At 41.3% G+C, this 14,220-nt stretch overlaps 1 protein-coding gene across 1 annotated transcript in view; it reads left to right on the plus strand.

The window, feature by feature from the left end:
- The window catches only part of LOC310868025 (receptor-type tyrosine-protein phosphatase mu-like), a 167,688-nt gene extending 158,429 nt beyond the window's left edge, over positions 1-9,259 (plus strand). Inside the window, 10 exon segments of the mRNA XM_083778229.1 lie at positions 1,132-1,248; positions 2,090-2,244; positions 3,286-3,421; positions 4,388-4,537; positions 4,949-5,122; positions 6,488-6,619; positions 7,130-7,255; positions 7,436-7,596; positions 7,802-7,937; positions 8,950-9,259. Coding sequence (XP_083634355.1) covers positions 1,132-1,248; positions 2,090-2,244; positions 3,286-3,421; positions 4,388-4,537; positions 4,949-5,122; positions 6,488-6,619; positions 7,130-7,255; positions 7,436-7,596; positions 7,802-7,937; positions 8,950-9,003 — 1,341 coding nt within the window. The 3' untranslated portion in view covers positions 9,004-9,259.
- Positions 9,260-14,220: the final 4,961 nt, after the last annotated feature.

Below are 14,220 nucleotides of genomic sequence, written 5' to 3' on the forward strand. Positions count from 1 at the left end.
ATAATTCTGGGGATCCTTGACATGAAATTGTTTGAGAACCACTGATATTAGAAACATATGTTTTTCAGAAAACTGTCATGATTTAGAAGACTGGTCTAATAAATGTGATTAACCAGACGGCGAACCACCCGCCTGTGTTCAGCCCCACTGTCCAGATCATCTGATATCTGAGCCTCGCAGGCTCTAAAACATGGACAGAACCTTTCTCATGTCAAGGACCCCCAAATTGACAGTCATTAGCCCAGCGGACCCCCATTTGAAAACATATGCCAGGTCATGCATTAGGCTACGGACCCCCCTTTAATGACATTCCTATCTCTGGGACCCCCGATTTATATTGTGAAATCAATGTTAATTTAACTCTCAGGCCCCTCTTCCACCAGTTGGTTCCCAATGGGAACCGGTTCAGTTCTTTTTGGTTTTTAGTCCATGACCATACCTATATTATATTGTTATCACCATAAAACTTCCCCAATTGAGTACTTACACGAAGACAATGATTTATTGTATTACACATTTTACATTTTTAAATATGCAAATGAGGCATTATGTAGGAAAATATGCAAAATAATCGAAAATATGAAAAAGCTACTACTGTGGAAGGGTTATCATGTATTAATTTTCTTGTATTGATCCTATAAACAATTTAATATAGGTCTAGTTTGCCCACCAATTTTGGAGCTCTGGCTCATGGACTAAAAACCAAAAAGAACTGAACCGGTTCCCATTGGAAACCAACCGGTGGAAAGGGGGTCTCAGAGTTACAGAGTAGACCCATAAGGGTCACTTTGGTTCCAGACTATCATTTAACTGGGGACCCCCTGGAACTCCCTCAAGGACCCCACTTTGGGAACCACTGCTCTAAAACATGGACAGAACCTTCCTCCACACTGCTGAGACAGCAGAGACAGACAGAGACAGAGTCACAGACCGTGACATAGAGATACAGATACAGAGAGAGGAGAGATTTGTATCAACAACATCAAATCTGTATGTTGTGATTGCACCTTGCGCCATGTACTTTCTATACTTTGTGTCGTAACTTAATTTGTGTGTGTGTGTGTGTGTGTGTGTGTGTGTGTGTGTGTGTGTGTGTGTGTGTGTGTGTGTGTGCGTGTGCGTGTGTCTCAGGTAAAGTGCTGTAAATATTGGCCAGACGACACAGAGATCTACAGAGACATGAAGGTGACTCTGATAGACACACAACTACTGTCTGAGTACGTTATCAGGACCTTCGCTGTGGAGAAGGTACACACACACACACTTTTTACTTCAATACAAAATGTTAGTTCTTCCATCTCCGTACAGTCCCTGAGGTGAACCACAGTCTCACACTGCCACCTAGTGTCCAAACTCTTTTGGTTTAATAGTACTCGATACTAGTCACAATAGAAATACATTAACAAGTTGCTTGTGTAATAATTTACTAGTTATCATATTACTCATTTTAAAAAGTAATTGTATGACATTACTTATTATTACTTGATATCAAGAGTACATAGTTATATGACTAAATTACTTTTTTATACCTGACCTGCATGTACAAGGTATGTCACATTTTTGTGATAAGGTGCATGTGTAAATAGAACTGATCTATAAGCTAACAATGGGTTGCATCACAATGTGTTGGTAGTTTGTAGATCTGTACTTTTGTCAGACGATATAGGCCTAATATCGTCGGCCTATAATTGGTCGGTCAAAAACAAATCCATCATTGTAACTTAGTAACTCAAACACTATTAGTTACTAATGAATGATGATATTAACGGAAAATAAAATACGGACACACTCAAAATACTAACAAATGATTATGTTGTGGAATTCAAAGGTTTTACATTCATGCTGCAAATTATGCAAATATCCATAGCCTAATTTATTGTGTATGACATTTTTACAATTACATTTTACAATTTACAATTCAGGCATTTAGCAGACGCTCTTAATCCAAAGTGACTATACTCTGTGTGTGTGTGTGTGTGTGTGTGTGTGTGTGTGTGTGTGTGTGTGTGTGTGTGTGTGTGTGTGCGTGCGTGCGTGCGTGCGTCCGCGTGCGTGCGTGCGTGCGCGTGCGTGTGCGTGCGTGTTGTAGAGAGGAGCTCAGGAGATCAGAGAGATGGTTCAGTTTCATTTCACCGGCTGGCCGGACCACGGTGTTCCATATCATTCTACTGGTCTGCTGGGCTTCATAAGACGAGTCAAAGCCAAGAGTCCTGTTCACACTGGACCCACGGTGGTGCACTGCAGGTACACACGCATTCATGCACGTGCACACCCAGTGAAGTGTGTGAGGGTTCAGGACTTAAGCGTTTAGACAGAGCAGTGGTTTTCAACCCTTTTCATATCAAGGTCCATTATCGTTTATATCAGCATTTGAGCCACGGGCTGCCATGTAATGACATTTAGCCTCTCAGACCCACAACGTAGAATACGTTGTTGTCGTTGAATACGATTTTGTTCCGTGCTGTATATTGATGTTGGTACCATTAGGAGAGATAACAGGCAGACATTTATAAAAATATCAAGTCTTTGTATATTAAGTAATGCAGATGTTTTAACAATATTTTAACTCTTGAGAGCATAACATTCATTTCATTTTACACCCGAGTTAAATATATAATAAGGGTCCATTTGGTTTGCCAACTCCATCATTTGGCTGGGGACCACCTGGAACCCCCTCAAGGACCACTGGTGGTCCCCGGACCACTGGTTGAAAACCACTGCTTTAGAGAACTGGGCCAATATCTCCTCTCAGAGACCCCTTTTCCACCGGTTGGTTCCCAATGGGAACCGGTTCAGTTCTTTTTGGTTCTTAGTCCTTGAGCCAGAGTTAATTATTCATTGAGTGGGCAAAACTGGTCTATATTACATTGTTTATAATCAATATAAGTAAATTAATATATGCTTTTTTCTATTTTTGCATATTTTCCTATATAATACCTAATTTGCATATTTAAATGTGTAATACAATAAATCATTGTCTTCATGTATTGTAAGTAATCAACTGGGGAAGTTTCATGGTGATAAACATTTAATATAGGTATGGTTTTGCCCATTCAATTCATAATTAAGGTTGCAATTTTGGAGCTCTGGCTCATGGACTAAGAACCACAATGGACCCAAAAAGGGTCAGTGAGCTAATAGTTATATATATATACTGCATGTGGAGTCACGCTGCCATCTACAGGTATACTGTAGTCATGTTGAAAATGCTACGTATAGTCATGTTGAAAATGTGTGTGTGTGTGTGTGTGTGTGTGTGTGTGTGTGTGTGTGTGTGTCTGTCAGTGCGGGGGCGGGCCGTACAGGTTGTTTCATAGTGATTGACATCATGCTGGACATGGCCGACAGAGAAGGAGTCGTTGACATTTATAACTGCGTACGAGAGCTGCGCGCACGAAGGGTTAACATGGTGCAGACCGAGGTAGGACCACACGCACGCACACACACACACACACCACACACACGCACGCACGCAAACACACACACACACACACAGCCACAAAGCCTCACTGTTGGCGTGTTATTAAAACGTGTTATTAAAACAACAAATACAATTAAATAAAACTGCATCGTGGTATTGAGCAACTAACGATTTTACTGGGCAAACAATTTCAAATGTGCTCGTATTCAATAATTATTTTTGATTTGATTTGTGGAAAAATGTCATTAAAAAGCAAAACAAACAAACATTCAGTTTACCAGTTGCATAATGATACAGTATACTTATAGACACAAACAGATGTCTTTTAGTGCACATCCAGGTGGAAGAGGTGCTGGTATAGGCAAGAAAAAAAGCCTTTCGTCAACACGGCGAAACGCGTTGTGCGAATAAACTTTGCAAAGCATTGAAAAGTCCTGTTCCATCGAGCATCTTTTGGAATGTGCAGTCCTTTCCTTTTCTTTAAGGGAAGTTTTTTTGTGTGACTATTATAGATCTTTAACTCTTGAGAGTGTAAAATTGGGCTCCATTTGGTTTCATTTTACACTCTCAAGAGTTACATTATTGTTAAACACGAAGTCTACACAACTAGAGAATGTAGAAGAATTTTGATCAAAGTTTGCCTGTTGTCTCTCCTATGGTACCACAACTTTACAGTATGGAATTGTGGCCAGAATCTTATCCAACGATAACAAAATATTCTTGACGGTCTGAGAGGCTAAATGTCATCAAATGGTGATCCGTGGTTCAAATGTTGAATAACTAATGGACCTTGAAATGAAAATGGTTGAAAACCACTGTACTACATACAGTATAGTCAAGGAAGGAACCATATGCCAATTATAGGAACCTAACTAGGATGAATCCTACACCGTAACATTCTCAATGCTAATTTAACTTTGAGAGTCCTCAATGATGTTCTTCTGTTTCCCCCTATCTCTCTTAAAGGAACAGTACGTGTTTATCCATGACGCCATCTTGGAGGCGTGTCTATGCGGTGACACCACCGTGCCAGCCAATCACCTGCAGTCGGTCTACTATGAGATGAATCGATTGGATCCTCAGACCAACAGCAGCCCAATCAAAGAAGAGTTCAGAGTAAACGCGCCTTAATAATAATACAAATACTACTACTAATACTATTACTAATACTACTAATATTACTACTGCTACTACTACTAATACTACTACTACTACTAATAATAATAATAATAATAATATTCATAATAATATTCATAAAAGAAACACGACAGGCAGTATGAGATTATAAGAAATATGTAAAATAAATAGTATCAATATGTAAAATAAATAGTATCATCAATATACAGTAGTATTTGGAATTTTCTGTAATATTTTGAACTATACAGTAGTGTTTGGAACTATAATAATATTTGGACTCATAGTAATGTGTGTGTGTGTGTGTGTGTGTGTGTGTGTGTGTGTGTGTGTGTGTGTGTGTGTGTGTGTGTGTGTGTGTGTGTGTGTGTGTGTGTGTGTGTGCGCGTGCAGACATTGAACATGGTGACTCCTACACTGCGTGTTGAAGACTGCAGCATCTCCTTGCTGCCCAGGAACCATGAGAAGAACCGCTGCATGGATGTTCTACCTCCAGACAGATGTCTGCCCTTCCTCATTACCATCGATGGAGAGACGTCCAACTACATCAATGCTGCTCTCATGGATGTATGACACACACACACACACACACACACACACACACACACACACACACACACACACACACACACACACTCTGCTACACCAGTGGGTCTCAAAGTGTCCTCGAGTGGTTCCAAATGACCCCGTATGGGTGTGTACAAATGGGACAGGACCATTTGGTTCCATTTATACACTCTCAGAGTTATGGGGGTCCTTGAAATAAAAAGGTATATTTTACAGGAACCACTGTACAATAAACGGAACAGAGCCTTAACACTACTATTCACAAGTTGCCCGAGTTAATTAATTGTAGAACACTTTCCCTGCGATTCGCGAGTTGCCCGAGTTATGTTTTCATTGAGTGCAAACCACCGGACAGAATGAGATTTTATTCTTCCAGGGGCCACAAGGGGGCGCCAATTGAATACCACTGGTTTAAGAGGTTAAGGCCGATTCAAAAAATGCTTTATTTTCAAAAAACCTTCAAATACTTTTTCAAAAATGATGATGTTGCTAGTGTATATACTGTACATATACCCGTCCTGAAAGGTATACATATAACATTTCTAATGGTTACCCCTGGGCTAATGAAGTAAAGTATTTATTCTTTAAGAATAATTCATCATTTATTTATTTAAATAGACTACGCTGTAATATTCATGAAATACAGAACTATATGTTCCTTGGGTATAAGGAGAGTTGGGCTGTTGATTTATGGTACAAACCTAAACTAAGAACATATCGTCTTATTAAAAAGAATTATGGCCCTGATCCTTATGTTACACAAAATATATCCAAAGGTCAGAGATCTTTTTGTGCACAGCTGCATTCTGGGACCTTACCATTAGCTTTAGAAATGGGTAGATTCATTGGTACTCCTGAGGAGGGTGTGTCTAGTGTGTGATTTGAAAGAAATTTAAAATGAAATTCATTTTTTGTTTTACTGCCCTTTATATGAAGAGTTAAGACATGTATTGTTTTGTAAGATGACAACCATCTGTGCTGGCTTTTTCTGGTTGGAGGACTATGAGAAGCTGGAGTTTTGTTTTGGGAGGGGTATTTTTGCTTTGGCAGACCTTTTATGCAAATCGTGGGAAATGAGGCAGAATGTTTTGTTTGTGTAAAAATGTTTCTTTTACACAATGCAATATTGAAGCAATGTTATGGTGTGTCCTGTAAGTCCACAGAAATAAAGAATCTATCTATATATCTATCTATAGTGGGGTTAAAGCTTGATCGATTCCTCTGTCCTCACCTCTCCTTCCTTTCTCGCTCGGGGGCGGGGCTAAGGCGCGGGGAAGTGACGCGGGTGGAGGACCCGGGGAGGGAAGTTTGAGTATGTTGATGTCACTTCCTGTTGGTTGACTGTCACTTCCTGTGTTCACGCAGAGCTACAAGCAGCCGTCGGCGTTCATCGTTACCCAGCATCCTTTGCCAAACACAGTGAAGGATTTCTGGCGTCTGGTGTTGGACTATCACTGTACCTCTATAGTCATGTTGAATGATGTAGACCCCGCCCAGGTACGCACGCACGCACACACACACGCACGCACACACACGCACGCACGCACGCACACAGTGCACATGCACACTTTTACCGTGGCCCATTCAGAGACAGTGTTAAAACGGCAATAATGACAAACATTAAAGGCACCTGTAGCAATTAATTAGAATATGAACCCTAGCCATTCGTTCTTTCTAACCAAAGTGCTGAAATATCAACTGCTATAGCAGACCATCTCACAGCTATAGGCTACAGATGTAAACCTTTAGTTTTCATATTCGGTAGCCTATACTAATAGGGCAGTGGTCATTCCCAAAAAAAAATGTAGGGGACCCATTGCCCCCGTCTATGCACTTGGGCATAGACTTGGGAAACTGGGCTTTTTCCCCCCTATTGTCTGACTGCTCTGTCAGTGTTTGTGTTTGTTGTACAAGGCATTCCTGTACTTCTGTTTACATGGACATAAATACATATTTCAAATGTGTGTGTGGGTGTGTGGGTGTGTGTGTGCGTGCGTGCATGTGTAGCTGTGTCCACAGTACTGGCCAGAGAACAGTGTGCATCGTTCAGGTTCCATCCAGGTAGAGTTTGTTTCAGCCGACCTTGAAGAGGACATCATCAGCAGAATATTCAGGATCTACAACGCTGCACGGGTCAGAGTCACACACACACACACACACACACACACACAGCATTCATGCACATACACGGACGGACAGACAGGCAGGCAGACAGACAGACAGATTGATGACCGAGACACATGCCCAGACAGACAGACAGACAGACAGACAGACAGACAGACAGACAGATAATAACATGTGTATTCCTATCAGCCACAGGACGGCTACCGCATGGTGCAACAGTTCCAGTTCCTGGGGTGGCCCATGTACAGAGACACGCCCGTCTCCAAGCGCTCCTTCCTCAAACTCATCAGACAGGTGGACAAGTGGCAGGACGAGTACGATGGAGAGGGACGCACTGTGGTGCACTGTCTGTAAGTGATTTACCCCCATCTACTGGTGACAAATAGAATGCTGTTAATATGAATGGAGAGGGCAGTAATGGTGGATATATTCTCCTGGACAAAGTAATATTACTAAACTACAAGTGAGTGCTCTGTCAAATAATCTCTCTCTCTCTCTCTCTCTCTCTCTCTCTCTCTCTCTCTCTCTCTCTCTCTCTCTCTCTCTCTCTCTCAGTAATGGAGGGGGTCGTAGTGGGGTGTTCTGTGCGATCAGCATTGTGTGTCAGATGCTGAAGCAGCAGAGAGCCGTGGATGTTTTCCACGCCGTCAAAACTCTGAGGAACAACAAACCCAACATGGTGGACCTGCTGGTGAGTACATTGCCCTGTTGTTTCATAATACTACCATGGTTTCATGTAGGCCTATACTACCTTCTGGTCTCATGTTATAACTTACTGGGTTCATGTTCATGAGAGCCAGGGATGCGGAATTACGTTAATTCCTCCTCCCCCTGCCTGTGCCAGAAAGTGAAATTACTTCTTTCTTTAATTTCATATTAATCCGTTAATTATTTATTATTATTATATTTTTTTTACTCACATGTTAGACAGCCTCCACACGGATCCGATGAGCATGCGGCTGTGCTCAGGCTTATTCTCTTCAAAATGAGACAAACTGCGATCTTTGAGACCTTATAAAAGTCTAAACTTTGATCACGCTAAGAAAGTGAAAGCAATCCGCGGCGATGATGCATCCTCTGTAATGAGAATCTGGCTCAAATATGGACGGCTATCACATCCGTGATGATACACTGTCTTGTCAGCCTTGAAGATACACTGTCTTGTCAGCCTTGAAGATACACTGTCTGTCAGCCTTGAAGATACACTGTCTGTCAGCCTTGAAGATACACTGTCTGTCAGCCTTGAAGATACACTGTCTGTCAGCCTTGAAGATACACTGTCTGTCAGCCTTGAAGATACACTGTCTGTCAGCCTTGAAGATACACTGTCTGTCAGCCTTAAACGTGCAAAATACATAGAAAATAACACACAAAAAGCCTCTCGACTGAGGGGAGGCAAAAACGTAGGACATGACGTTGTTATATGGCTGCATTGAAGTGTATGATTCATCTTGGTCATGGTTTAGATAGTTTAGAATAGTTTTAAAATGTTCTATTGTAAGAAGGAAAAAAAAGCAAAATGGCATTGGTACCCTAGGTATCGGGATCGTGAATCGTCCCAAAATGCATGTGTATGTGTAACAAATGTAACTCCCAGTAACAGCTAACCCACACCAACATTGTGTTCTTTGTGTTACTTGAATTACTTTAGATACTGACATGCTCTCTCTCTCTCTCTCTCTCCCTCTCTCTCTCTCTCTCAGGACCAGTATAAATTCTGTTATGATGTTGCTCTGGAATGTCTCACTTCTACTTAGTATCTCCTCTCCGCTCGTGTTGGCACTGTGAGTAGGAGTTCAACGACTGTCTGGAAACACAATACAACAAGAAACACACACACACACACACACACACACACACACACACACACACACACACACACACATACACACACACACACACACACACATACACATGCACGCGCGCATGATTCAATTCTACGTCCGTCTCTAGACTTGGTAACGCCCCGCCTGCCTCTGATTGGCCTACCGAAACTGCCCATCTTACCAGACTTTTCTCAGAGTTGGGAAACTCTCTGAGAGACCTGATACATTTTACACACAAGAAACAGTGAGACCCGATGAAGACCCGATGAAGACCAGAGGCAGAAGGGACGTTACAAAGGGTGCACACGCACACACACACACACACACACACACACACACACACACACACACTCAAATCAATGCATGTGAAACGCACACATGCATGGAAAGCCCCCCCCCCCCACACACACACACAATATTCTTGGTTGTCCATGGAACTCAAAGAGACAAAAACGTTCCCCTGCTCAACTGTTGTCACAACAATTATAATAATTATTATTATTATAACCAAACCTGTAAAAAAAAACGATGCCTTCAAAAACAAAATGGCCGCTGGGATTTCAGTCACAGACTTTCTACGCCACACCCTCTGTTGTCATGGTTACGGGTCTGCTTTGATATTATTGGACAGAAGGACGAACAGACGGACGGAAGGACGGTTGGAGACAGACAGGATGCGTCGAAATGGTTTCAAATGACAAGCAAGACTGTGTTTTTTATTAATGAAGTTAACATACTGAGAGTTTTTTTTCCCGAACCTCACCGCTGAAATGTCTTTGTCTTTTTAGTTTTAGTTGTTTTTTTATCACACTGTACAGGAGAGAGAGAGAGCGAGAGAGAGGTCAGATCACAGATCAGCATGGTGACATCATAGACCAGTGGTCAGGTGGTTCAGATGGGTGGACCGTGTGCATTTTCTTAACATGTTTATTTTAATGATGAATCAATTGATTGTGTTCTTGCTCGGATCAATTATGGACAACTGGATTTATTGGTATCACTTCTTAAAGGACCACTTCACCACTTTTCAACTTATCTTCATATAATAGGTCCTCACTAATAATCATGATAAAATGGCATGATTTATTTCATCATTAGGCATATTTATTTTTAAACAAGAAAAGTTTAGATTTGTATTATCGTGAGAACGATGGCTTCCATTTTCGCATTGCAACTTTTCAGGACTATAAAAGCCTGGAGTTTCTATTAGCTTGGATTCCCCATCGATGATGTCACTGGAGGACAGGTTTAAGGAACTGCCCACAGCCCTCCCATGAGACACAGACTGAGTAGAAAGAAATTGCGCCATTTTTTCATGATTAGTGAGGACCTAGCCTGAGCTAACGTGTTAGGTTTCTGGTCTAGAGGGGCGGGTCGCGGCTGAGATTTGCGCACGCCCTGATTGGATCTCATCGATCTGTCCGTCACCCCCGGCCCCTCCTCTCCCCCCTAGTGCAGCTCTACGTCACATAATTTGGAGCGACGCCCACCCGGAAGGGTTGACTCCACTTTTAGACCAGAGCGCCAATGCGTTCCTCCAGGCTTTCAATTTTTGCACCAACAAAAATGAAAGCCTGGTACCGAGGCTAGTGAGGACCTAGTATATGAAGATAGGTTGAAAAGTTAAGTGAAAGGTTGAAAAGTGGTGAAGTGAATGTTATCAATGTTATCATTAAATTCTTAGTGTTTTTGTGCCAATGCTTTAGGGGCCTCACTTGCAATACCTTTGCAGCCCACTGAGAAACCAGTGTAGTGCAATTTGGGTGTCCTTGAGTTTGGGAGTTTGGGAAACACTGGCCTAGAACAGACCTATTCCGGGTTTTTAGACAGCTGGTGGATGGTGATGATTTTTTCCCGATGCTCAATCTGTGGGCCGGGGTGTGTTTACATTCCCAGGGCATGAAAACCATGTTGTGATTGGTGGGAAAAATACGTTAGTCCCGCCCCCTATAAATGCTGTTTCTCCCGGTGAGATGAGGCTGCTAACGGGGTTAGGTTTGTCATGGAAATTATATCATCATTTTCTGATTGGTTCAACTTGGATCTGATCTGGCCTTCTGAGTGACCATTATGTTTATAATGTAAATATTAGAACAGATATTTATTCCTTCTGTTGTTGCTGTTGATATTACTATTATTGATATTCTTATTATTGTTTTAGTTTTTTTCCTCATTATAATTATTGCTGTTATCATTGTTATGATTGTGAAGCACACGGACACAGACAATCATGTGTTTTTTTGTTGATTTATCATCCGATTCAGACATGAAATACAAACCGGTCAAACACTAAGTCTTCAAGTTAATGCAGGATGTTTGATTGGTGAAAGACCAGATCCTAAAGTTAATCCAGGCATTTAATCTCTTTGGTCAGTATTTTGTATTTTAATCTGGTCTGTCTGTCTGACAGCCACATGGACTCATGGGAAATGTAGTTTTAATGATGCGGCTAAACACAACATTGATGATGAAATGAACTGAATTCACCCTCTTCGCATCCATTGGTTGTTGTTTCGTGGTTGGACAAAAAAAACCTTTCTCTCCGTCCACTACCATTGAAATAAGGTGTTTTTCAGTTGCTTCGTATTGATATTCTGTGCATTAAATTCTTATTTTAAACTTGGTGTCAGTACTCAGTAAAAAGGAACATCACAGGTGCAGCATGCATGGTGACTGGGCATATCATGTTTGTTTTTTGAGTTTTTTCCAAAAACGATGTTTTAACAAATTCAACATAAAGAAGGCAGAACCAGGGTGGACAAGGCAGCCTGCTGGTTAGTCCGTCAGTAGCCTGGGGTCCACCTATGCTTTCTATGGCATAGGCAGCTCCCGGCAGGATCCGCCGGGAGAATCTAGACGCAGCTGCGCAACATGAGACTAATTCTTTAGAGCGACAGAGAGAGAGAGTGTGTGTGTGTGTGTGTGTGTACGTGTGTGCGTCAAATTAACAAAGGTGCAGACGATCAGCAGAGAGTGATCGACGTTATGCAGAATTGAAGTGGACTCGGTCCCAGACTTTTTTTTCTTGACAGTTGACACGGATGGTCTCTGGAGGGTGACGATGAGGGAATGTCGAGGGAAAAGTCATTAGAGAATTCTCTGTCAGAGATCAGACAATGAGCTCTATACCCACTGTATTGTCAAGATATTGTGCTGTTTCCTTCCTTCCTGCACAGATGTTACCCAATATAGCAATGTCGTGCACTGTGTTTGACCTGAATGGAACGGAGCCTTCGTCCATTTAGACCTGAGGAACGCATCAGTGTCGCCCAATATAGCTTTTAACCACTTTTTTTTGTTTTGTTATTGTTATCAAATGTTTTTTATTTTAAGACAAAAATCACAATTAGACACGTTAACATCATGAATGACTTAAAGAAAACAAAACACATATAAAACAACACATAGCAGCAAAAGCAAGGAACACAAAAACAAACAATCCCACCCACCCCTCCCCCCCCCCCCCCCCCGAGACCAAAGATGCCACAAAATGTCATTACTCCTACTACTGTGCAATGGAAACAAAAAATAAATAAATAATGATAATAATGATTAAACCATGCCCTTAACCAAATCTGCAATACCAGACCAAATCTCAATGTTTTCCTCTTTTGCACCATGCAATATTGCTGTAGACATTTCTAGATAAATGATATCTAGAAAGGTCAAAGCCCATTGGCGAAATGACAATGTATGAGGCGGTTTCCAGTGCGAAGCAACCATCTTCTTTGCGGCCGTTACGCCAGCAAAGAAGACACGAATACAGGTGTTATTTAATGGCAACTGGGATACATCATTTAATAAGAATAGAGATGGGGAGGGTAGCTTTTAACCACTTTAACCGTTATTTTAAACTTTACTTGTTGAAAAATAGCAGATATACAAGCTTGTAGCGCGGCACTCGGTGCCGCACTACGAGCTTGTAGGTCTGCCATTTTAGAAAAATCGTGAAAATGTAGTGCGAATCTTTGAAATTTCTATTCTTTCACAGTGAACGTTTTTAACTCAAATATTTGCTTCTAGGGGGGTCCGATCCCTGGAACAACATATTTTGAGATGCGGGTCCGCGGCCAAATACAGATCATTTTGGGGGTCCTAACGTCCTTAACATGAAAAAGGTTGAGCACCACTGACATAGAAACATAGGTTTTTCAGAAAACATTCATGATTTAGATTAGAAGACATTTGTAGAATCAGTTCTCAGGTCTAAATGGGTTAATCATTCGTAACAGCTGTTAAAATTCAGCTCAGTTTATTGCCAATATGGCTGCTGTGCATAGAGCCTATCTAACATCACATCCATTTATTTATTTATTGGTGATTTTTATTTTATTTTTTGCTAAATGAAATACATTCGTGTCTTTGTCGTTGTTGTTTTTTTTTATAAAGATACACATTTTCCAAATGCTGAAGTATGATGACTCTGGTAATGTAACCTTGATTTGTATATGACTCTGCTATAGTTTAACTTGGATTATATATAACTCTGTTAATCGGACCAGCTGGGTTATATATGGCTCTGGGTTAAATCTAGCCTGGGTTAAACATGACTGTTGTTGCATCCTGGTGTTTTTTGGAAACATTTTTATTTGTCTTGTATGACTGTAAACTACTTCAATACATAAAGATATATAAACCGGAATTACATTCTACAAGTATGACTATTGTTTGTTAACTAAGATATGGAGCTGACCTGTTCTGACATTCCATATGTTGATCTGACCTCATCAAACCCTGTACACTGAAGACACACTCCATATATGGCCAGTACAGAATTACAGAATTAATTAATAATTGATCTGACCTCCATGCGTTCGCGTTCGCCTAGCAGTTTGCTGTCACCCAGGCGGATGCATGCACGCAAGGGCGAGGTCGCTTCTCACCCTCAGGCGTCTTACTGGTTATTATTATTGGTATAAAAACCCCAAAGTATGGATATTTGATTCTTAACAGTGAGGTATAAATGTGAAAATGTATTGTGGACAACATTCAATATCTCCAATAGTGACACCATCACAAGTACATCTTGAGAGGATCTTCTTTTGGGTGTCGTCAGATGTCCTGCTCAAGCCATGCAGCCATGTCTCTGGTCCTACGTGGCAGAGTCAGGTATGAGGGTGCTGCGCATCGTGTGCTAATAATCGGGGC

Source organism: Protomyctophum parallelum, assembly GCF_964188405.1.
Source record: "Protomyctophum parallelum genome assembly, chromosome: 12".
Taxonomy (NCBI): domain Eukaryota; kingdom Metazoa; phylum Chordata; class Actinopteri; order Myctophiformes; family Myctophidae; genus Protomyctophum; species Protomyctophum parallelum.